The sequence below is a fragment of the Equus przewalskii genome, chromosome 1, assembly GCF_037783145.1.
Source record: "Equus przewalskii isolate Varuska chromosome 1, EquPr2, whole genome shotgun sequence".
NCBI lineage: Eukaryota > Metazoa > Chordata > Mammalia > Perissodactyla > Equidae > Equus > Equus przewalskii.
This window is the reverse complement of record NC_091831.1, coordinates 86,077,248-86,102,928: the sequence shown is the minus strand read 5'-3', so window position 1 is coordinate 86,102,928 and position 25,681 is coordinate 86,077,248. Positions and strand designations below refer to the sequence as shown.

The 25,681-nt window shown below is 43.3% G+C and overlaps 1 protein-coding gene across 3 annotated transcripts; it reads left to right on the top strand.

The window, feature by feature from the left end:
- The first annotated feature begins 11,871 nt into the window (after positions 1-11,871).
- GHITM (growth hormone inducible transmembrane protein) lies at positions 11,872-25,105 on the top strand. 3 transcript variants are annotated; one of them, XM_008519088.2, is made up of 9 exons: positions 11,872-11,992; positions 13,609-13,773; positions 14,989-15,088; positions 16,269-16,380; positions 17,208-17,349; positions 20,147-20,255; positions 21,407-21,595; positions 22,038-22,209; positions 23,678-25,105. In XM_008519088.2, exons 2-9 carry the CDS (start codon positions 13,645-13,647, stop codon positions 23,760-23,762), a joined length of 1,038 nt encoding a protein of 345 aa, XP_008517310.1. In that variant the 5' UTR covers positions 11,872-11,992; positions 13,609-13,644; the 3' UTR covers positions 23,763-25,105. The 3 variants fall into 3 exon arrangements, with proteins under 3 accessions (XP_008517310.1, XP_008517308.1, XP_070472591.1); XM_008519086.2 differs by having other exon boundaries at positions 11,937-12,086; XM_070616490.1 differs by having other exon boundaries at positions 11,986-12,238.
- The last annotated feature ends 576 nt before the right edge of the window (positions 25,106-25,681 follow it).

Below are 25,681 nucleotides of genomic sequence, written 5' to 3'. Positions count from 1 at the left end.
CTGAGAGCTAGAAGCCCAAGATGAAGGTGCCATCAGAGTTGGCAGCTGGTGAGTCCTCTCTTCCTGGCTTATAAACAGCTGCCTTCTCACTGTGCTCAGATGAGAGAGTAAAAGAGAGAAAGGTCTGATGTCCACCCCTCTTTTTACAAGGACATTAGTCCTTTCAGATTAAGGCCCCACTCTTGTGACCTCATTTAACTTTCTCTCTTTAAAGGCCCCCTCTTCAAATATAGTCACATTGGGGATTAGGGCTTCAATACATGATTTTGGGGGGAAACAGTTAAGTCTATAGCAGATGAGAGACTCCAGATCCATTCTCCACACTTCCCCACCCTGCCATGAGCCCTGGAAGGCTGACCTCTGGGGACTGCATCGTCCCAGCTCCTTCTGGCTTCGAGTTGAGTTCAGCCATTGGGAGGCACCAGCAGGTGATATAAGGATGGGAGGTTGGAGTGTTTATCCCCCTGGCTCCAGTCCTGCCATGCCATAGGTTTAATGGGGGTCACGACTTCTGTCTGGTGAGCCCTCTCTTATACCTACAGCTCTTGCCAGGATCCACTAACCATTCCCTCCCCTCGTTCCTCCAGGCCCAGAGTGGTAACAGCTTCCCACTGCTGCTAATTCCAGGGTGCTTTCCTATCCCCATGTATGTGTTATGCCAGCACATACATTTGCAAATAGTGACTTCATTAGACTCTCTTCAATTGTCTCTTTTTAATGTACCATCTGTTCCCTACCAGATGCTAATACAATAAGTGGTACCCGGGAGACAGACTCTCAAACCAGGATTCTGAAATGGTTCACATATTTGACGAGAACACAGATAACCTTTATTCTAGACAGGCGGCAGCATCACAAGTGCTCAAATTATTACTGGTAGTGGTAAGGGATGGAGCATGGGTCCAGAGAAGGGACTTGGGAGATAGCTGTGGCATTTAAATGCCAAGACAACAATGTGGCACTTATCTGTTAAGGCAACAGTGGACATTACAAATATTGTGGGGCCAGCTGGCTATTTATAACTGTCCTACACAGTGAAGAGGACACTGAAATGTTGAAATCCAAACTCAAGTAATGGGTGTAAAATCAAAATAACATTATATGAATTGCTTACCTCCTGTGACCACAGAACAGATGTAGTTGAAGACAAAGCTCGGGTCTGAGTGGATGGGTTATGAAGTCGCAGCATGAACTGACTGGGAAGACCTGCCACGTCTCTTCGGCTAAGGTGAGGGCATTGGCGCAGAGTGGTGGAGACACTGGGCAGATACTAACGAGGCTGACCATTTTGAACCCTCAGATGCCCTTTAATCTCCATTGCTGGCAGCAGTAGCCACACACACACACACACACACAACCCTGGCCCCCATCTAAGGAAACCAGCCTTTACTGCATTAAAAAAAAAAACTCAAAGATACCTACAGCATCTGACTCAAAAGAGATGCAGAATCTTATTATCCATGCCATCCCACATTAGCTCCAGACCTAAAACGAGAGTTAGAATTCAGCCCAGTCCAGACAGAGAAGCACAAAGCTGGCTCCCGGGGAGACATGTTACATACTGAAGGAGTCATCGGAGCTCACCAATTGGCATCATCAGGAGTCAGGTTAGTGTGTATGGGAGTGGACTCTAAGGATGTTAGATTAAAGAAAATAGAGTATATGGCTCGATTATCAATGTGGATGGATTTGCCTGGAATGCAGGATTTAAATGTGTTAATGTAAGCTTGTGGAAGTGCCTTTAATAGAGTTCTAGTTGGGTAATTGAAGCTTAGACTCAATGATGGGCTGTGGTCTATGAGTCTGAGATGCTGAACTTTCTCTAGCATACTGTAGAATAGTGATTTTTAAATTTTAACAAGGCTAAAACTCACCAGGAGTTCCGGTTAAACAGTTTCTGGGGCCCCATACCCAGAAATTTTGATGTAGTAGGTTGAGGGGGCCCTTGAATTTGCATTTCTAAAAAGCTCATGGGTGATGCTAATGCTGCTAGCGCTAGGATCTAGGACCATACTTTGGGAAGCACTGCTATAAAGGACTCTGAAGGCTCAGGAAGACAGGAATATTGGGGTATATCTACTATGTGCAATCTGCAGGCCCACCCCTTAACCATACTCACTGAGAGTGCATTGGTAAGAGGACCATCAGAATCCTTGAAAATTTCCATGATGGCTCTATAGGTTGGAGAGGCCCATTTGGAGATGCCAAACATGGAATTGGGCATCCTGGTCTCAATGGGAATAACAAGATCCCAGTGCAGACGAGGCCAACTTTTAATTCTTAACAATTAAATAAAGACGAAAATAATTACCATAATAAACCCCAAAGACAGAGTAGTAATCAGAGTATTTGCCTCATGGGCAAACGTGACTGACAAAATGGACCACTCTGTTGTTGGGAATGAAATAGATGAGTAAGCAGCCTAATGAAGTGCTGTTTGGTAATATACAAGCAGAAGATTTCTTGGTCTGATAAATGGACACCAGGCTTAAGATTCATGGCTTCTTACTCAGTTCCCAGATTAAAGCCAGACTCAGAAATATTTGAGCCTGGGTCCCTCTGAAGAAGGATCTTGAAATATGGCCATAAGCATGGACTGTGAGTTTTCTTCCAAGTCTTCTTTGGAAGATCCATGGCCATTTACTAGAGAAACAGAAATACCCAGGCCTCTGGGGGTCAGATTCTGCCTGTGAAGTGTCACTACTCCCTGGAGAATCACACCATCACTATGATGCATTGCTAAGTGAGGACTTAGAAAGGTCAGGTGATATGTGGAATGTTAGCCTGAGCCTGGGTCCAGTGGGTCTACAGTACTTCTCGTGGTCATTTCCCAAGAATCAAAACGTATTCCAGGAAGATTGTTTTGTAACTGGAAGAATCTTCACATTGCTCTCCTGACTAGAAAAATCATGAAAGGAAGGGTCAAGTGGAAACCCCTGGAATACTCCCTACCAAGATAGTAAACCCAAAGCAATATGCATTCCTCAAGAAATGCAAAAATTAATGTCACCACCAAAGGCTTTAAAATGCAAGAGTGGTCATTTCTATCACATCTCCATTGAACTTGCCAAGATGGCTGGTGCAAAAGCCTTCTAGGTCTTGGAGACTGACTTAATTATCATCAATTTAATCAAGTGGTGATGTCAATTGCAGCTAAAGTTCCAGATATAGTATCCTTACTAGAGGAACAACCAAAGTCCCTGACATTCCCATCAATAAAAATCATCAGAGAAAGTTTGTCTTTACATGGTGGGGTGGTCAGTCTACCTCTGCCTTAACTCAGGGCCATGTCAACTTGACTGCTCAGTCCTCCCATACTCTGGAGCTGCACTGTCCAATATGGTAACCATTAGCCACATGCACCTATTGAGCATTTGAAATGTGGCAGCTGTGAATTGAGATGTGCTGTATGTGTAAAATACACACGAGGCTTCAAAGACTTGGTGCAAAAAAATGTAAAATATCTCATTAATAGTTTTATATGTTGCATGTTGAAATGATAATATTTTGGATATGTTTGTTAAATAAAATAGATTATTAAAATTAATTTCACCTGTTCCTTTTTACTTTTTTAATGTGGCTACTAGAGAATTTAAAATAACATGCACGGTTCATATTTTACTTCTATTGGATAGTTCATTGAACCTGGTGAGCAGAGAGGAGCATGTACCCAGATACATGCACGCCGGAGGAGAAGTAAAACCTGCAAAAGTACAGAGGTTGACACACTGGTAGTTTCTAAAAGTCGTAGGGGTCTACCAGGACATGTTGGGGTACCCCCCATAAAATAAGAGACAATTTATTGCACCTCCCACCCCTTACCACAAAGAAGCACAACACTGGGTGGGCCTCTGAAATTTGGAGGCAACAAATATCACATTTGAGTTTGCTGCTCATTCAGATTTTTAGCTGTCTTGTTTGTAGTATTCCCTTATTATATTTTAATGTCTTCAACATCTTTTTTTTTTTTTTTTGAGGAAGGTTAGCCCTGAACTAACATCTGTGCCCAATCCTCCTCTTTTTGCTGAGGAAGACTGGCCCTGAGCTAACATCCGTGCCCATCTTCCTCTACTTTATATGTGGGACGCCTGCCACAGCATGGCTTGATAAGTGGTATGTATGTCTGTGCCTGGGATCCGAACCGGTGAACCCTGGGCTGCCAAAGTGGAACGTGTGAACTTAACTGCTGCACCACCGGCCAGCCCCTAGTTGTATCAGTTTTTGCATCATGCATTTTGAGCCTCTGTTTTGTAACAGACACATTTAAGGCTGTTATGCCTTTCTGATGAATTTAACCTTTTATCACTATCCCTCTTTATCCCTGGTAATTTTCCTTAATCCGAAGTCTACTTTGTCTAAAATTTAAATAGTTACTTTGGCGTTTTTTTGCTTGGTGTTTGCATGGTATTTCTTTTTCCATCTCTTTCTCCCAGTTTTATTGACTTATAATTGACATACAGCACTGTACAAGTTCAAGGTGCACAGTAGGACTTGATTTACATACAACGTGAAATGATCACCACAATAAGTTTCATTAACATCCATCATCTCATACAGACACAACAGAAAAAAAGAAAAGATACGTTTTTTCTTTGTGATGAGACCTTTTAGGATTTACTCTCTTAGCAACTTTCGAATGCACCATATGTTTGACTATAGTCATCACGTTGCACAGTCCATCCTCAGTACTTATTTCTCTTATCACGTTGCACAGTCCATCCTCAGTACTTATTTCTCTTATCACGTTGCACAGTCCATCCTCAGTACTTATTTCTCTTAGAACTGGAAGTTTGTACCTTTTGACCACCTTCATCCATCATTTTATGTTTAATCTATCAACTTTATGATACTTCAAGTGGATTCCTTTCAGATGGCATATAGCTGGCACTTCTTTTTTAAAAGTCCGATCTGAAAATCTCTATCTTTAATTAGTATTTAGACCATTTACATCCAGAGTAATTATTGATATGGTTGGACTTAGGTCTATCATTATATTATCTGTTCTGTTTGTCTCCTCTGTTTTTTGTTTCTCTGATCTCTGCCTTCTTTTGGAATATTTGAGTATATTTTAGCATTCCATTTTAATTTATGTATTGATCTTTTTTGGCTGTATCTCCCTGTATGATTTTTTGTTGTTGTTTTGGTGTGGTTGCTCCAGAGATTACAATATACAATACCTAACTTTCCCAATCTACTCGAATTTAATATTTTACCACTTCAAGCAACATTAAGAAGGCTTGCTACCATATGGGTCTCTTGATATCCCTCCTTTATGTTAGGATTGTTGTGATATTGTGATTTATAAGAAATATAAATTTTGGTGGCCATTGTTCCTGGCACACAGCTCCTAAAACCCTTGGAATTTCCTGATAAGAGCAATAAAGGTGAAGGGGATGTTTTTTGTTATTCGTAAGAAACTCCTTTCAACCACGCATGAGTTTATGTCAATGAGGTGATTTTTGGAAAGCCTCTAGCCCCACAGGATGGGTACAGGTTGCCAGGTGAACCAACCATATGATTAGAGGATTGAAATTTTCAGCCCAACCCTCCCACTCCTGACCTCCTGGGAGAATAGAGGGGCTGGAGTTTGAATCCGTCATCAACGGCCTATGATTTAATCAATGATGCCTAAGTAATGAAGCCTCCATAAAAACCCAAAAGGATAGGGTTCAGAGAGCTTCCAGGCTAGTGAACATGCAGAGGCGCTAGGAGCATGGTGCACCCAGAGAAGGCATGGAAGCTCCCTGCCCCTTCTCACACACTTTGCCCTATGCCTCTCTTCCATCTGGCTGTTCCTGAGTTGTACCCTTTTACAACAAATTGATAATAGTGGTAAACCGTTTTTCTGAGTTCTGTGAGCCACTCTAGCAAATTAATTGAACCTGAGAAGGGGGTCACAGGAACCTCCAATTTATAGCCTGTTGGTCAGAAGCACAGGTAACAACCTAGACTTGCAATTGGCATCTGAAGTGGGGTCAGGAGGCAGTCTTGTGGGACTGAGCCCTTAATCTGTGGGATCTTTTGCTAACTTCAGGTAGAAAATGTCAGAATTGAATTAAATTGTAGGATACCCAGCTGGTGTTTGAGAATTGCTTGATGTACGGGAGAAACTCACACATTTGGTGTCGGAAGTGAGGTGTTCTGTGCATAGAATTGAGAGTAGAGAAGAAACTCATGAGGAGTTTTTCTTATTCAGTTCTCATATTTATTACATCTCCATACACTGAGAATCCCATCATACTGTGTTGAGTTGCGCTTTTAACCTTCATGCATTTTAAAGAACTTAAGGGGAGAAACAGTCTATTATATTTACCCAGTTATTTACCATTTCTGTTGTGCTTCCGTCACTCCTAACATTCCAAGTTTCTCTCTAGTGTTATTTCCCTTCAGCCTAAAGAAACATCTTCAGTATTGTTTTTAGAGTAGATCAGTGGCAATGAATTATTTTAGCTTTCCTTTATCTGAGAATGTTTTTATTTCGCCTTCTTTCCTGAAGGATATTTTCACTGGAAAGTTTTGCTGTCCTTAAGGCAGGACTGGGGGCATAAAAACAATAAAAAAAGGAAAAATATGGGGATTCCATCCATTCTTCCCAGTTCACTGAGGCCCCCTTTTTCAGGCCCCTAGCTAGAAAGAAGAGGGTTTCTCTTTGAACGTTTTCTGTACACCCCTGCTACACATTCCTGGACTCAGCCCAGCCTCACAACAAAGCCAGAAGAGTAAAGAAGAGAAAACCCCACAAAATTCATCCCCTTTACTGTCATTGTTCAAGTTGTGACTTTTTTCCCAATCTGCCTGCTATTGTTTATCGTACAGATTCCTCAGGTAGTTGCTTTTTATACTCTGCCCAGGATTTTTAGCTCTAATCAGTAAGGATAGACTGAAATAAGCTTACTCCATCTGGGTCAGCTCAGGAAGCGTGACCATCCCTTTTGGATTCTCCTAACACATCCCACACTCTAGCAATAAAGCAACTTCATTAAACTCTTCCATTATCCCTTTTGAGCCTGCCATACGTGTCCTGTCAGGACACTGACAGTTATACCTGTAGGTGCCAGTCAGGACGTGAACTTAGGTCAGCCTAAATCTATAGTCTTGATCTCATCGTGACGTCTCAAAATTGCAATTGATCTTATACGTCATTTAGTCTAAACCCTCAATCTTTACTTGCTACAAAATCTTAAGAATGTGGTTGTATAGTCTATACCTAAATACATCGAGTGTAAACCATTCTGCCTTTGCAGCAACCTAACCATTAAAATTTCTTCCATATCCTAAGCTAAAGTTTATCTCCCTCTGTTTTTTGGCCATTGAGTCTATTACTTGCAGCCATATGCACTGGTTTCTATATCCCTTTAAACACTGAAGACAGCTATCATGAACCTCCCAAGCCATCTCTTTTTCCAGGTTCAACAGTTCCAGTTGCTTTACCATATTTAAATAGGAGATAGCTTCCAACCTTTTAGTATGGAAGATACATTTTAGTCTGCCTACCCATGCCTTCTTTTCTGAGAAACGATGAAGAGGAGGGCCTAGTCTTTTTATCTGCATGACTCTCACCCCTGCCACAGCTGTCTGGATGAGAGGTGGATCCTTGATCCAGTCTGACCCAGTTGAATTTTTTCTCCCTGGAATTTAGAAATGGTACTTAACAGTTCTGGTTTTAGACAGTGTTGGCTATTGGAGCCTAGACATCCGTTAGGTAGTTGAGAGTTTCAGCTATGTACTTCTTAAAGCAAAGAGAGCACATCTACAAAAAGAGAAACAAATGAGGTTCACACACGGAAAAGCAAGCCCAAGAAACCATTTTACACCAGAGACTAAAGAAGTGTGGTGGTTTTGTGCTGTGTCAACTTAGCTAAACTGGAAACATATTTCACATAATTCCCTCCCTGCATGGTCCTGAGTGAGAGTTGGCCACGAGAGAAACTTGATAAGATTTGGGAGTCAGAAGTGAGGTGGAGTAGATGACACTCTGAAGGACATCCCTGATGAAGGACCGTAAGGGAGAGACTCAGAGGTGCTGGTGGTTTGCAAGTCACCCTGGCTTTTTCCTGCTCCGCATCCAGCTCACTTTCCTGACTGCCAACCTTGATGGTCAACACGGATTCCAGGCCCATCACCAACTGCTTCACTGCAAATTCACAGAGGCAGGAACGAAGCCACAAGGAGCCACAACTTGTCATGGACTCCTACAGCTGCCCCTTTGCAATTGTTCTCCATCAGCTGATGGAGCCCAGTTTCTGGAACCCCAACATATTTGATCATACCCGGGCTAGTTAGTGACTTGTCTCTCACCCATTTTGGATCTTTACTTCCTCAGATCCTCCCACAATTATGTAGAGTCTAATTTCTAGAATAGATTCCTCACTCTCTAATGCTCAAGTTCAACTTCCCTGATTAAACCCAAACTGATACAGGGCTTATGTTTGTCTTGTGACTTCCCAGTTGTTGACCTGAGTCTTCGTGACACGCAGCTGTCCTTCCTACCTTTGGATTCTGTGAGATTTCCCAGGAATAAACCATTTCCAACCCATTTGGTAATTTTGGCTATACCTTGATTTTAGACAAGTCACATGGAGATTCGTAAAGCAGTGAGAAATAAAATATTGGAGCACAAAGAATATAGTTATAGAGTTTTTATCAAGAGATCATAAAATTACCTCAAATAACATCTCACTGATGGAATCGCAGAGGGAAACACCAAAAACTTTTCTGCTGAGCAGGCCACCAGAATGGACTGTCCTGGGTCACTGAAGTTCTAGACTCTAGACCAATGTTTCTCAACCATTTTTTTCATAATTGCTTCCCTAAGGAGCCTTTTTAGACATTTTTTTTCCTAATTGCCCTCTACCACAAAATTTTAATGCCACATATATACTGACATATGTACTGTATGTAAAGTATATCTGATCTATAGAGAGAGATATAAAGATTTTTTTCACCCCTCGAAAACCAGTTTTACCCTCATTGAGAATGTATGTTCTCAACCCAGATCTTGCTACGTTTTCTTAAGTTGTTACCACTTCTGAGTCTTAGCTTCTTCTTTGCAAGCTCACCAGGAAGCATGAGATTATCCTCAAGATTCCTCCAATGTTCTGTCCCTCCACAGATACTGTCTCATCAATGAACTTGCCTTTTGACCCACATACAGCCTTTGGTTGCACCTCTGTGAGGGGTATACACTGAAAAATTGCCAGTAAAATGAGCACAAAGATGAACTACATTTTTCCTTAATCTGGCATCAACTGCTTTTGAGTCCCCAGTCAGCCTAAAGCTGACAGCTTAGTTTATTCCATTCTCAGGTCAGTCAGTCTTAGGATTTATCACCATCAGTTACCTCGGCGTTCAAAGCCCTTTCTCCTCTCTTGGACCCCACAGGGATTAGAAGCATCCACATTAAACAAGAGGGAAAGGGTGTGGCCTGCTCTCTACCCTTCCACTCCTGGGTCAGTGCCCAGCTCCCAGGTAACACCTTCAGCAGGGCCCAGAGGGAACAGTCTCCTTCTCAGCCACGGCTTCCTTTTCCTTCAGTTACTGGCAGGACTGAACTGTTGAGGTTGGCACAGCTTGCTCTCTCACCCAGACAGAGTCAAATGCTGGCTCTGGCGTGTAGCACACACCGTGGTCTGCTGGTGCCCATCTGGGCGTCTCTCACATGCATACTTCTGGTGTCCCCCTCACTATCGGGCAGAACAAACAAGCTGGCCCATGCTCACAGCTGCAGTCTCGGGTTTATGCAGGCTTCAGGGATTCTAGGAAGCTCTGACACGGCAAACTTTAAAGCCAAGGGAAAACAAGGCAGGGACCCTCTTGACTCCTTCCCGTCTGCGTTGTTTTCTGCCACTTAGCAAACACCATAGCAGAAGCAGCTACCAGTTGATCCCCTCCATTCAGAAACATCACTAACCTCTCAGGGAGGAGCGCCAGCCCTTTGTTGAGAGGCAGAGTGAGCACATAAGACTCCACCCAGGGAGGATAAAGCCCTCACAAACTCCCTTTTCAACTCTTTTTCTCCCACACCACATCTCCTGATGGAATAGTCTAGCCGGGTAGGGGGATTTATTTTTAACTACATGATTTTTCTCCTCTGTAATCCAGCACTTTCCACTTGTCCAGCAGGTGGAGGATAAGGAACCAGTCAGCGACCTTTAGCAAAAATTGTGATGTATATACAACATTAGGATTTGTGATTCCTGTCTTTTCTGTTTTCTGCCCTATGCTCCCAGGCCCTGGAAGCAGAGAATTTACAGTTTAACACTTCATACTGAGTTGTGCTTATCTACTTCCTCCACATCTGTATCTCTTCCTGTGTCCTCTCTCTAAATTAATGGTGTAATTATCCACCCAATTTCACCCAATTCAGAATAGAGGGATTATCCTGGGTGCCTCCCTCTTCTTTATCAGCTATAGTCAATCAGCCATTAAATCCTGTAAATTCCTCCTCACCGATATATCTCTGTCATAAACTCCCTCTTTGTCCCTCTTCTGTCTTAATGCCAGCCTTCACCTTTTGCTTGAACAATTGCAATAAATTACTAATTTCATTCCCAGTCAGTGAAATCTCTCCCCACCCCACACTGATCATTTCTTCCCCACAAAATGACCAGGTAACTCTGCTGCCTCAAAATATTTGACATCTGTGGAAACAATATAAGCCCCATGCTTGAGAAAAGAAAATATGAAATGAGAAATTTTTCTTCCTTTATGAAGACAGTGAGCTTTAATTAATAAGAATCTCGAAGCGAATGACTTAGACTTAAGAAAGTATTTTGTTTATCACCGCGGGAGCTAAACAGAGAACCTATTTGCTAGCTAATCAAATTGGGTTAAGATCTAAAGTGAGATTAAATTGATCATGCTCGATCTATTCACTATCTTTAGCGACAGACTCGTCTACAGTGTTTTCCTGCCCTTTGCAGAGGAATGAAATAAGAACTGTGTTGCTGCCAGATTGTTTTATTGCTCACATAAAACGCAAACCTTTATGTCTGTCAAGATTTACATGGTTACAGAATTATCATAAATCCCAATTAACAATAGCTTAGGAGATAAGGTTCATAAATTTTACACGTTGTTAATCACCTTTATCTAAAACAGCACCCCTCTAGGGCTTTACCCAGCTTGACTTTCCTTCCAAGTACTTATCACCGCCCAACCTTGTGTCCGTTTTCTTGTCTCCAACACAAAGTAAACGCCAGAAGGGCAATTTTGCCAATACAACGACCCTACACGTGTTTTATTTATTTGTATACGTCCCTAGGACAGTGCTTGGCAAAAGGGAGCCTCCGCAAATATTTAATGCGTAAAAGAGAGGGAAAGAAAGAACAAAAACCTCCCTCGGGTAGCCGAGAAATGGCTCTCACTTTACAAATTCCGTGCAAGGGAAACAGGTGCACCGTGCTCAGCACAGCCCGGGGAGGGGGCCGCCCGTGCACCAGCCTTGCACCCCAAACACACGCGCACTCGGGCGTGGAAGGGTGCTGGGGAGGTCACGGAGCTCCAAGGATGCGGCCCGGTGACCTTCACCGGCCGACCTTCAGCATCAGACCCGAGAAGCCGGTTGGCCCCGGTCTCGAACTGTTCATCTCGCCAGACATTCCTGACAAGGCACAAAAAGGCGACAAGACGAAAGGAACACGGCGACAGAATAAATCTTAACTCGCACGCTATCCTCTTTCAATTTTCAAATAACCTTTGTAACTGCTGCAAGTGAAACTGTCGAGACCAAAAACAAGGACGAGATCCGTTACCCATCGCTAATAGGGCCGAAACACCTTCGCTGCCCGCACCCAAAATGGACGTCCACTGTGACGCTCCCAACAATCCTCCCCCGGCCCCGCCCCTCCAGCACGGAACCCCTCCTCCCTCCTGTGCCCGCCCTTCCGGCAGGGATCTGCTCATGATTGGCTGCTGGTGGGGGGGTGGGGTCCTGCGCTTCGCCGGATGTTACGTCACACAGTGAGCGGGAGGGTCTGCGCGCGCGCAGATGGTAAGCAGTAGGTGGAGGGCCGAGGGAGCTGTAAGCGTCTGCGCTTCGTGGGCCCGGAAGGGGAACTGCGCGGTCGCGGGGACCGGGGCCTGAGGTACGGCTCCCCGGGGCCCACGGGCCCCCGAGCACCGCCGTCTTCCAGGCTGCCGCCGCGCGGGGCCCTAGGCGCCTCTGCGGAGGGCAGGCAGTGGCGGCGCTCCCGGCCGCATCGCGGCCTGGTGGCGCGTCGGGGTCGTCATCCTACGGGTAACCGGGCAGCGGGGCGGCGCGGCGGCGCCCGCGGGCCGGGAGGAGGCTCGGCTCGCTGTCCGCTTCCCGCTTCCCCGGGCCGCGAGTGCTGAGTCACACCGGCCGTGTCGCCGCCCTGCAGAGGGGGCGCGCTGGAGGCGGGGTCGGTGGCGAACGGGCTGCCTGGGTCTGGCGGCGGGGCCGGTGGCGAGCGGGCTGCCTGGGGGCTGGCGGCGGGGCCGGTGGCGAGCGGGCTGCCTGGGGGCTGGCGGCGGGGCCGGTGGCGAGCGGGCTGTCTGGGGGCTGGCGGCGGGGCCGGTGGCGAGTGGGCTGCCTGAGTCTGGCGGCGGGGCCGGTGGCGAGCGGGCTGCCTGGGCATGGAGGCGGGGCCGGTGGCGAACGGGCTGCCTGGGGGCGGAGGCGGGGTCCTTGTCGGAGTCTGGGGGGCCTGGTGTCCCGCGCATCAGCTCCCAGAATCCTCTTGGGTCGGCAGTCGTTCCCACTGCAACTGAGGCACCCGGCTCTCAGGTCAGGTCAGACCCTGGTAGAGGCGAGATGCGAGCTGGGCCCCTGCGCAGTGGGTGTGCCCAGGTCTGAGATGATGTAAGGGCAGGAAAGTGCTGGAAGGACTCGCTGTTCCCCCAAAGGACAATGGCCCGTGTCCACGCCTCGCAGAGCCGGAAGGACGCTCAGATAGGTCTTTTTAAGCAGGAATTCTTAGCTTTTGGGTGCCAGTTAAAATGCCCATTCCCGTGTCCGTTCCTAGACGTTGAATCATTAGGACCAGAGTAAGACCCAGGAATATGCATTTTAAGATGCATCCAGGGGCTTCATTACCTCGTATATTTTTATGTCATATCTTGACGGGGTGTGATATTTGGCACGTTTAGCAGGAGTTTATGGTCTTTGGTTTCCATCAATGTCTCAGCCTTGCAATGCAGTGTGTCCTCAAAGAGTTACTCATGTCTTCCTGGGATGACATTTTTCCTCTGCTCAAGAGTTGGAGAGGCATCTTTTAAATTTTACTGTTGAATGCTGGTATAAATTTTAAGCCAAAGCCACATTTGTAAAAGCCAGCACCCTCGCTGTACTTCTCTTAAGATCTTAGCATCCACTCTGTGTTAGACACGTGTCACACAGAGTCCTAATTCTTGTTACTGTTCGAACTGGCTTTATACCTGTTTTGGTGACCCTTCCTAAACTGGGTTCTGCTGCGGGATGGATTTCTTGAATTACCAAGGGACAAGCAGAGGATTTGTCATTAACGTTTAAACAGGTCACTTTATTCCACCTTTTCTACTGAAAGATGATTGGCCTGTTCTTGTCTCTGGATCCTCTTTCTCCTTCCCTGAGTTGGTTAATGTGTTATTTTGTCTCTGTCTAACCAGCATTTCAGATCTGCTTGGTGAACCTGGTGCACCACCATGCTGGCCGCGAGACTCGTATGTCTTCGGACGCTCCCTTCCAGGGTTTTCCACCCAGCTTTCACCAGGGCCTCCCCTGTTGTGAAGAATTCCATCACAAAGAATCAATGGCTCCTAACACCCAGCAGGGTAAAGATAATCTGTCTGTGTCTGTGTCTTGTCTGTCTGTCTGCCTCACCCCCCTCCCCCTCTCCCCCTCTCCCTCCCTCCCTCCCTCCCTCTCTCCCTCTCTCCCTCTCTCCCTCTCTCCCTCTCTCCTTCTCTCCTTCTCTCCTTCCCCCTTCTCCCCTCCCCCCCTCTTTCTCTCCCTCCCTCTCTCCCCCTCTCTCCTTCCCCCTTCTCCCCTCCCCCCCTCTTTCTCTCCCTCCCTCTCTCCCTCCTTCCCTCTCTCCCTCTCTCCCTCCTTCCCTCCCCCCCCAAGCCATTTGTTTGACAGAGTGATTTACTGAAACAGTTATCTGTGATAATGTCCCACATCAGCTCCTTCTTCCTGTTAGTTTTGTATCATTCTGTTCCATCCTTATCGTATCACTTGTGAAGGAGAAAAAGAACTCCTGTAACTTTTTCTTTACTCACAGCTCTTAGAGTTTCTCATTCAGAGTTTAGAGTAATTTGTGAGGGGTTGAGTGCGGAGTGATACACCGGAGAGATGGTGGAGCCTATAGTCGAAAGCTGAAGAACCCAGGAATATTATTACCAGTTGATCAGTAGCTTATTAGTTAGGTACTGAATAGGTCATTTCAGCTCTTGTTTAGAGAATGGCAAAATAAAATGTCTGATTAAGTTCCTTTTATAATAGATTTCTCCGCTAGCCTTCAAATTAGGAGCATAAAGTTTGAAATGTGAGGTTGATGAGCTACAAGAGACAACTGTTTTCCTCTTAACTGTTCCACTGTTGAAAAAGAAGTGAAATAGAGGTCGTAGTCATCCCTCCCTTTGGAGGATGTGTTAGGGAAAGAGACTTTTCTTGAGCTCTTTTCCCAGACAAAAAAATGTGACTAATGCTTATCAAATACATGTTTTTAAAAAGTTAACGTTTAAAATATAATTCTAGAGATAAAAATAAAATCTGTAGTTTATGAAATAAACAGTTATTTTGAAACTTAAACTAAGAAGTTAAGCTGTAATGAATTAACAAACTCCTTTGAAGATAGAGCACAGATAGGGTCTACCTATACTTTTTTAGATCAGCTAACATACTTTCATAGTGAAATTACATACATAGAAAGTACCAAATTACTTTATACATGGTTTTCTAGTATATCAAGATCCTCTGTTTTATCTTATTGTTAACATTTCTGTTTTGGTGTGGGTGGCGTGTGTCTTTGTTTTCATGTGTGTCAGGAATATGCCACCAGAACAAGAATTGGGATCCGGCGTGGGAAGACTGGCCAAGAACTCAAGGAGGCGGCGATGGAACCGTCGATGGAAAAAATATTTAAAAGTAGGTGGCAAGGTGCCTTGTCAGTGTAGTAGGTAGCGCCTCAGTCTCATAAAAGTAGGTGGCAGCCTGCAGTTCTTAAACTGGAGTGAGTGGGTATGTTTTAAGAGGTCCCTGAGCAGCCTCCTAAAATATACGCAAACTTGTGTATTAGTGCATTTTCCAGAAAGAGATTCTAAAAGATACAACCTGTTAAGGAGGTTCATTAAAGTTGCATAGGATCTTCATTCAGGCATATGATAATTGTGTATGTTTCAGGTCAAGAGTAAATCACCAAAACATAGATGCTGATAAAGGCCTAGATGTTGAAGAAGGGCCCTCTCCACTGACTGCCCACAGAGGACCTCTCAGAAGGCAGTACCCTAGTGAAGTCTGTTTGGTTCAGTTTGGATTTCAGCTTTCCGAATTCAGAAATTAGATTGTTAATCTACCCAGAGCCAGGCCAAGAGCCCTGCTGCTCCTTAAGCACCTTGCAGAGTCTCCGTTTCTCATAATGGTAGAGAGCCCTAATCCATATCCCTCAAGGCGTTTCTTTCTGGTTACTAAATTGGCCCTCTAAACCAAATTATGAATCAGACAGCAAGAGCATAGTAACGTTCTTGGTGAACAGATTAGACTAAAGGGAGTAAAATGTTCTATGAATACCTCCCTCTAGTTCCAGTCCATAAGCTGTTTCTTTCTTGGTACGCCAAAACAAGAGCACCTCCCTTGACTCTGCTGCGTAAACACTGATGACGTTTTTTTCTTCAGTTCCTTTTTTCCTTGACTCCATGTAAAGCGTCGTCTTTGTCAGTGGCACTTTAGACACAGTGTGGGATGACTTAACAGTTCTTTCTCGTCTTTACTTTCTATGACTGTCAGGAGAACACACCCCAGACTTTTATGAGTAAAGTAACATGTATCACAGAAGTATCCTCCCATCCACAGATATACTGCCTCCTCAAATTTTACTGGAGTAATTGTAGGTTAATCAGGCCTGATCCTTTTTCTGCTATTATTACACCTACGTTTCAGCCGTGACCTTTTTTATTTGTCACCTAATTTTGAGACAATTTCTATATCCCTGTATGTACTAATTATAGCTGTTACAAAGAAGTGTGGGATGTGGTTTGATTTACCATCAGCATTTTAATTTAGTCAAGACATGACGGTGTTAACGTGCACTTCCTCCTGTGTCCTGCAGTTGATCAGATGGGAAGATGGTTTGTTGCTGGAGGGGCTGCCGTTGGTCTTGGAGCGTTGTGCTACTATGGCTTGGGAATGTCTAATGAGCTTGGAGCCATTGAAAAGGCTGTGTAAGTAAATTGCTCCCGAACAATTCCAGCCTTAAAGGTTCCAATTTTCTTCCTGTCCTTATCTTTTGCCACTGTTAGACTTTTAGAATGTTTTATGTGTAGTCTTCTAACTGTGTAGCAGTATACGTGAATAAAAATAGACTCTTATTTTGTACATATACAAATGGAATACTACTCAGCCATAAAAAAGACAAAATCGTGCCATTTTCGATGACATGGATGGACCTTGAGGGTATACTAAGCGAAGTAAGTCAGCTGGAGAAAGATAAACACCACATGGTTTCACTCGATGTGGAAGATAAATAGAAATAAACAGAACAGATTAAGAGTTACAAGAGGGGAAGGGGATGGGAGAGGGTGAAAGGGGTAAAGGGCACATATGTATGGTGATGGATGAGAACTAGACTATGTAGGTGGTGAGCATGATGCAGTCCATACAGAAACTGAAATTTAACAGTGTACACCTGAAATTTACACAATGTTGTAAGCCAGTATAACCTCAAGAAAATAATAAAAAAGGCAATAGAATTTCTTGTTTCCTTTGCCTGTATTTATTGAAACCTAAATAAAAATCTTTTACCAAGGTTATATGTGTTTAAACAAAGAGAAAAGGGTTTGCTTTGTATGTGTGCCAAGTGCTCGCTCGTATGTTTTACATCATTTAATTGTTACGGTAGCTCCAATGTATGCATCGTTTCCATGGTAAATGAGGTGAATAACATATAGAACAGCAAAGTGCTATTTCCCAATGTCTCCCATCTAGTAAATCATTCAACCAAAATTCACATCCATAATCCTGTAAATTAACCATGTTGTGTTTCTTACAGAATTTGGCCTCAGTACGTGAAGGACAGGATCCATTCTACCTATATGTACTTAGCAGGAAGTATTGGAGTAACAGCTTTGTCTGCCCTGGCAGTGAGCAGAACTCCTGCTCTTATGAACTTCATGATGAGAGGCTCATGGGTGGTAAGTCGGCTTGTTTTTGGTTTCCTTTGTCACTAAATATCAAAGATTAGATGAAAAATATTAGGGGGTATTGAATGGAAAGAGTACTATGTTGAAAGTTTTCGTTCAAATAACATGAATTATTAGTGCAGCTGAGACAAAGTAGGAAGTACATTCTGAGGTAAGTCAGCTGCTGTTTGTTGAATATGTATTTTAATAGCAGCAAAGGAGTGGGAGACCAAACTTACAGGAACGTCCTACTTACCTGGCAGGAGATGAGAAGCAGCCTCTATTTTGTAGCAGCTTACTAAAAGATAAGGCAGATGGAAAAGCATCTTAAAGGTCAGTGGAAAACCGCTGTCACAAAAACTCAAGCGTTTTGTACTATTAAGAGTAGATAGTGCTGCCACAATTATTCAGAATTTCTCGTCCCTATATAAGGTTTTGTATTCATTGAGTGTTTCTTGATCATTTGTTGTTTGGCTAGATACCAAAAAATTGTTTCAGATTTGGTTTCTATTTTTCTATTATCTGATTGAAGAGATGAACTGGAATAAGTGGTAAAGGATGTGCTGTAAGAAGTAGAAAGTGTAAAATCAGTTGAAAGACTATTTGTCTTGAATTGGTAGGGCAGTTCCATGAAGGAGACGTTTATTTCATCAGGGTCGTTGAAGGTTATTAGCATTTTTTATTTTAGGAGAGGACAAGAGCAGTTCAAGTTTGTAAAACAGCTTGAGCAGAGGAGGTAATCATTAAAAGTGACTTTACAGTCCTGTTAGAGTGAGGTTCCAGTGTTTGAGGTCTGAGTGTGAAGAAGACACAATTAGAAAGGGACTGGTTGGCTCCCAAGCTGAGGAGAGTGCCTCAGCAGTCAGAGGCCATTGCAGGTAGTGGAACAGCAAAAATACAGTTGTGTTTGAGCTTCAAGAACTAATGTGGAAGAGACAAGCAGCATCTGTACCAGCCTTGCCTTTGCAAGATCTGAAGTGAATGATGCTGAAGACTAGAGCAGTGAGTGTGAGAGTGGAAGGGCAGGGGAGATGGGAGAGTTCATATAATGCTTATAGGTTCCTATGGCAAACCGTTTCTCCCCAGAGGGAGCCCAAGTCCATTGTCTTCCTACTGTAGTGTACTTGCCAAGAGGAGAGCCATTTACAGTAGCACAGCCGTTTGGAGCCCTTGGTATTCTTAGGATCTTGCTTCTCAGGTGGACGTCATGAACTCCTGGCCTAGAGGGTCATGAAGGCACAGAATAAGCCTGGTGCATTCCCACCAGGAATGTCGGTTTTAATCAGAGGTAAATAAAGCAATGCTTTTTTGATGAAGCAAACATGGCTACACGAGAAAGATTAAAATGTGCAAAAGAGTTTAGCCTCTCAAAGAAGACTTCAAAGACGCTTTGTGCTTGGGCTGTGTTTTCAGCCTCCTGTGGGCATAAGATTACTCTCACCTGCTGTTCGGGCTAGTTAAGTGAAGTTGTTTGGAAAGTCAGACAGATGCTACAGAGAGGAAGATGAAGCCATGAGGGGTGACCTCATTTGCAGGGATGAGGGCAGAGTTTGTACCGAGTGCTTTTGGGACAGAGGAGAGGCATCTGAATTACTTACTGCTCGTGGCAGCTAGGCTACCTGTCAGAAAAAGTTCCCAGAACAGGAAGTAATCCTTGAGTAAGTCGACCAGCTGGGAAGGAGGTATAGGCCCAGTGAACAGCATGAAAGACGCATGAGACTGGACGTGTCTGCAGCCCGCCAGTCAGCACAGCTGTAGAATGTGGAAAGGGAAAAGGCAAAAATGGAACTGGATCATGGAGGACCTTAAAAGAAAAAAATAGGATTCTGGTAAATATTCTGAAAACGCTTTCCGCAGAGATGTAAGTAGTCGTCCTTAGTAATCATTTCTCCATTGGAAAATGGTAGAGTAGAACCCAGGGTGCTTTTCTGTAGTAATGTGGGTGAAGGGTTTCCATTCTCAGCAGACAGCAGTTGTCTTCGCCTGTGCCTCACACAGGTTTACCCTTCAGATGCCTGGGGTCAGACCGGTGATGCAGATGAGTGAGGCAAGCCTGGTGTGTCACAGGCGGTATTGGCATCTAGAGAAAGCCTTGCCAACTAAAAGCAGTCACGTGCAATTGTTTTTGAATAGTTGGGAAACAAAGCATCTGCCTGATTCTGTCCAGAGGCTGCAAGTTTGCACTTTCTGTTTTAAAGTTCCTGAAGGTCATTATCATCTTCTTCCATTAGATACACTTCTTCCTTGTTATACGCAAGGAACATTTAAATGTTACAGCAGTGGAGGTGTAAGATAGGCAGAGAAAAGGGATGAGGACCAGGTCAGCAGAAACTGGGAGGACAGAGACTAGACTCTTAGGTCTTGTCTTCTCCATGGGCTTCTATTTTTCAGGCTTTTCATTTAGCAAACATAGAATTCGAGGCAATTTGCTATATATAAATTTTTTTTAAAAATTCTATTTGTGCTAATACCAAAATAAATATAATTAAAAATAATCATTCCGGGATTCTTAAAGGGGTTTTGTTTCACCTCTGTCTGACAAAAATAAAATTTTAGGATGATGGTGTCAAAGCTCAGCTCATTCACTTTAAGTTGTCTGCAAAACTTTATGTATGGCAGTAGGGGGCACTCTTGCTAATTTAGCAAACTAAAGTAAACCCAAGGCCTTTAATGTGCTAGAAAAATACAGGATTCAGCTTATTTTCTTTTTAAATATGGTTTATTGAAGGGACTAACTGAACTTGGAACTTTTGGGTTCTATTTTGTTGTTGTAGAGGATTGATTTTTCTTAGTAACATGTGTCTTTCAGACAATCGGTGCAACTTTTGCAGCCATGATTGGAGCTGGAATGCTCGTGCAGTCAATACCATATGACCAGAGCCCAGGCCCAAAGCATCTTGCTTGGTTACTCCATTCTGGTATGTTCTAATTTTAAATTGCTATTAAATAACCTTGAATACTACCTTTTCTGGTGGTTCTTCACCGTAAGTGGCATGTACATAATTTAATTAAGCCTCATGTTTAGAAACGCAGTTTTCTGTACTTACTACAGGTTGTATTATTGCTAGACCTCTACTCTGAAAAGTTAATGATTCTGAGACCATGGGCATCCCCAGCGTTACACCTGCCCCCTGTGACAGTCTAGGGTGTGCAGAGATTTCCTTTTATGTATTTTCTCTAATACCAGGAGGATTTCAAATCTGATACAGAATCGTTCTTGTTATGTATCTTTAGAAAAATGAAAAACTGAGGGGTGGAGAAGAGAAGGAGAAGGTAAGACATTTGAAAGAATAGGAGTCGAGGTTTTGGCAGTGGAGCATTGAGACAAAGCAGTAAAAAAGGGGCCAGCCTGGTGGCCGTTTGGTTAAGTTCGCATGTTCCACTTTAGCAGCGTGGGGTTCATTGGTTCAGATCCCAGGTGTGGACATGGCATCGCTTGGCAAATCATACTGTGGCAGGCATCCCACATATAAAGTAGAGGAAGATGGGCACGGATGTTAGCTCAGGGCCAGTCTTCCTCAGCAAAAAGAGGATTGGCAACAGTTAGCTCAGGGCTAATCTTCCTTAAAAAAAAAAAAAAGAAAGTATTGAAAAATCTCTGAATAACCTCCTGTATTTTAAGATTAGCATCATGTGCTCATTCTCTTGTTTCACTTTGTCCCTTTTTGGCAGCAGTAGGTTTGACCTTGAGTTACTCATTTTAAGCTTTTTTATCTCAGTTCTTAGATATATGAATATTGTTCTAAAGACTAGTGGTACACTCAGCTCTAAATAATGAACAACCTAGAATTTGAGGACGTTACTAAAAATCTAGATTATTGTTTGTACTTGTGAGCTATGACTGTTTGACTAGGAGTAGTGTTACTGTTGTGATTTAGAGTTTGGAGAGCCCCAAGTTTTGGTGGTGGAATTTTTGGGGTAGTATTACCCAATGGGGGGAAGGCTTTTTGTAATCATGTTGTTTAACAATAAGGTATAACACGTACAGATGGCATGTTAGTTAGCAGTGACATTTTCTCTTTGGTGGTTATTTAGTGAATACTCATCTGACCTCTTGCTCTTCTTCCAGGTGTGATGGGTGCTGTGGTGGCTCCGCTGACGATATTAGGGGGGCCTCTTCTCATCAGAGCTGCCTGGTACACAGCAGGCATCGTGGGAGGCCTCTCCACAGTGGCCATGTGTGCGCCCAGTGAGAAGTTCCTGAACATGGGTGCACCCCTGGGAGTGGGCCTGGGTCTCGTCTTCGTGTCCTCACTGGGTAAGCCACTGTGCCTTAACACTTGGTTCTTGATGTCCTAAAATCATCGGACATACTCAGGTATCCTAGTGCAGGGAATTTATTAGGAGTCGTTTTTAAAAGTTGTTTAAAAGATGCAAGCTCATGTGCCTGGATTTTCTTATTTGGCATCTTGGTAAACCATTGTCGGTTTTACCAGAGACATCTAGAATGGGGAACTGGGTCTAGAGAACATGAAAATTGCTCTGATGTGGGAGCCTTCCTGTACTCTGGGCAGTGACCCACTACAGGAAAGAGTATCATGGATTTTGAACTGAATGTACATAAAATTGGTGCCTGTTTTCAGTTAGACATTTTCTTATCTGTGCAGAATACCAAAAAAATTTAAGTAGTGTTAATTATAAATCCAGTAATAGAAAAGTCCTTTTTCAAAAAAACCTTTTTTTTCCTATTTTGACTCCAGGATCTATGTTTCTCCCACCTACCACTGTGGCTGGGGCCACTCTGTACTCAGTGGCGATTTATGGCGGGCTAGTTCTCTTCAGCATGTTCCTTCTGTATGACACACAGAAAGTCATCAAGCGTGCAGAGCTGGTGCCAGCATATGGAGTTCAGAAGTATGATCCCATCAACTCGTAAGTAGTCTTCCCTTTGTTAGGTGAGGACGTGAGGATATTTGTGTTATGTTGGCATGTTTCGTTTTATGGCTGTATGAGTTTCCTAGGGCTGCTGTAACAAATTATACACTGTGGTTTCAGAGAACAGAAATTGATTCTCTCTGTGCAGGAGGCCAGAAGTCTGAAATCAAGTGTCATCTGGGTTGGCTCCTTCTGAGAGCTCCAAGGGAGACCTTCTTCCGTGCCTGCCTCCTAGCTGGTTGTTAGGGCCCGCAGTCCTGGGCGTTCCCTGGCTTGTAGATACATCAGTCCAGTCGCCACATCTGTCTTCCTCCCTGTGTCTGTCTCTTCTTAGAAGGACACCAGTCATATTGGCTTAAGGCTCACTCTACCCCAGTATTACTGCACCTTTGTTTGTTTATTTGTTGGTGAGGAAGATTGGCCCTGAGCTAACATCGATTGCCAATCTTCCTCTTTTTGCTTGAGGAAGATTGTTGCTGGGCTAACATCTATGACAATCCTCCTCTATTTTTGTATGTGGGATACTGCCACAGCCTGGCTTGATGAGCAGTGTGTAGGTCCACACCTGGGATCCAAACCCACAAACCGTGGGCCACCGAAGTGGAGCATATGAACTTAACCACTACGGCACATGGCTGGCCCCTACTTCATCTTAGCTCGCAGCTTAATTTTACCCCTTTTTTGTTAATTAGCCCGTGATGCTCATGTTGGTCATTTAATCTTTTTAGTAACTTATATTTAACAGACTTTAAAACTGAAGAAATGTGTTAATCAAGTATTTGTTGGAAAGTATACATAATTGACTTGAAATTTTTAATAGAAAAGCCCATTTTATTCAAGATTGGAAACAATATGAAAATTCCGTTTTGGAATTCAGCTTCAGCTGATACTAAGTGTTCTATAATAATGCTTTTTTCCTTTTCTTGGCCTCTCCATCAAAGTAGGTTATTTTATTTAAACAATTTTCCTGATTTTCATGGTGGCTATCATATTTTTTAAAGTAATTTGTTTCTCTTTCTTTAAAGCTAAAGCTTAGTGTAATTGTTTTTAAATGCTGCTGTAAGGCTTACAGGTTTGTAGCAGGCTTTGGTTGGGAGGGTTGTGCGGGTGGGCTGTATTTAAAATCGCCAGACTTGTGTCTAACACCTTTTGTGAAGGTGTTTCTTCGGTTTTGTTTTGATTATATCATTGTCAACCAGTTTTTTCCCAAAAGATACTAAGTGTCAGAGGGTAGAATAATGATTTTTTTTATAACTACTCTTTAACATTTAAAAGATTAATCTTCTAGAAGAAAATCTTGACTATTTTCCAGTCTCAGGCATCCCTAGTTGGCTTTTTTTAGTTTCCATTTCATATACCGGGACACATAATCAGCATTGCTTTTTTCTTTTCTAGTTTAAGAAATGGTTTTTGTCATTGTTATTAGAATTACATCACGTATGATGGGCGTAATTTTATTTTCTAGGATGCTGGGAATCTACATGGATACATTAAATATATTTATGCGAGTTGCCAGCATTCTAGCAACTGGAGGCAACAGAAAGAAGTGAAACGACTCGGCCTCTGAGTTTGTACACCGGATATCGTGCTTGTGTGATAGGGGCGGACATTCATTACATAGTTGGCTCAAGCAGCTTCCCTTGACGTGTAGAAGTTAAGAACTTGTCAACATGGTTCAGATGTTCCAGTGATACGATGCTTCAGGTCTGCTTGTACTTCCGGAGAATAAATTCAGTAATTCTCTTCCAGATAAGCACATCCATTTCCAATTCTCATGTTTTGAGTAATTCTAAAATGTTTTAATGATTGTGAAAACTAAGGTTTGCGCTGTGAGAATTTGTGTTTTATGTATTTTTAAATTTATCTGGTTATGTGAAAATTAGCAAGCTTGTGTTTACCTGCATATTTGGAGGAATGCCGAGTATTAACAAGTAATGTCCTAAGGGGCATAGAGGTTCGGCACAGGGACCAGGGAGAAGGGAGCCACCTGCTCTGTTTCTTTGACTGCTTAGAACTTAGCGCTCGGGTAGCTGGTGGGGAGCCAGTGAGAGGGAAACAGTCATTGCCATGTCCGCGTTCCTCTGCTGAGCGGACCGAAGCTGTGAGCGTGAAGCTGACAGGGATGACTCAGTCTGCTCTCCCGGCTCAGCCTGGGCTTGAGCGCTCTCTGCAGCGGAGCCTGAGCCTGCTTGGCTTCTTGTTTGACGTTGTCCCACAGTCCAGAATGTTGATCATGTGGAGGATTCCTGGTCTGTAATACATGTTACATACGTGTGTGTGTGTGTGTGTGTGTGTGTACCTTTTACTTTTGAATCTGCTAAAACAAAATATCCTTAACTTTTCTCAGGACAAAATATTCCCAGCATGAAATTGTTGTATTTTCAAGTATGCAAATAGTATGTTTATAATTGCTGAGTTATTTTGCATATTTATTGAAATGTTTAATAGAATACATGCTTGCCTTGCTCATCTCTTCAAGCTTTGAAGCTTTTATCAGAAAAGCCTCTTTGTGGCTTACACTTGAGATTATGAAAGCAGTTTTTCTCCTAAGACTGTTGGTTTCTTGTGTTCCCTCTCAGACTAAGCACTGAAAAGGAGAACTAGTCTTTCTTCATGGACTACACAATAAAAAATGCAGTGGGGGAAGTGCTTCGCTAGAGTTCCCCAGCAGAGTTTCCCTTCTCTCCTGCACACACCATCACTGAACTCGTGAGGTTTGTAGGGTTTTTGATACAGAAGAGTTACTTTTGGAAGTTCTTAATGAATGAATGAAGTGTATATGATTATTGAGATTGGCGTTCTTGGCAAATATTATAGTAATCCAGAAATAACTATTCTAACCGCCTCAGATCACATAGGATGCTTGTTTCTGAAAGAATAAAGGTTCCAGCCCAATGGGTGATTGGTCTGTAATTTTTCCAAGTGAACCATATTCCTTATACCGTTTGAATAGGGGGTGTGTTCCAGAAAGCAGCTTGCTTTTTCACCAGTATAGAATAAACAGTGCATCTTCTTATGACTGGTGCTTAGAGCTAGTCTCCCCTTTTTTGAGCCCCAGCTCTTCCGCTTACTTTTTATATGACCTTGGGCAAATTAATGTGTCTGTGTCCATTTCCTCATCTCATACCTCATAGGGTTAAGGTTAATGTGTGGGCCCTTAGTAAGCACTATATAAGTTTTAGCTGCTGTTGCTGGTTTTTTTGGGGTTTTTTTCCTTAAGAAAAATTTAAGTGGCAAGCTTCTATTTTTCCCTTCTCTACATTACTCCCTGAACAATACCAGTATAATCTTTAAAGTGAAATCTTAAAAGATCTGTTGTCTTTAGTCAGGTTTTGAACCCAAAGTTTATGTTCTTGTGTTTGGATGGTATCACACGCAAAACAAAATGATATAATTCCAACAATGAGTATCAGGCAGAGGTTTATCTAGAAAATCAAAGGGTTTTTTCCTCTAATGACCTAGTATTTTA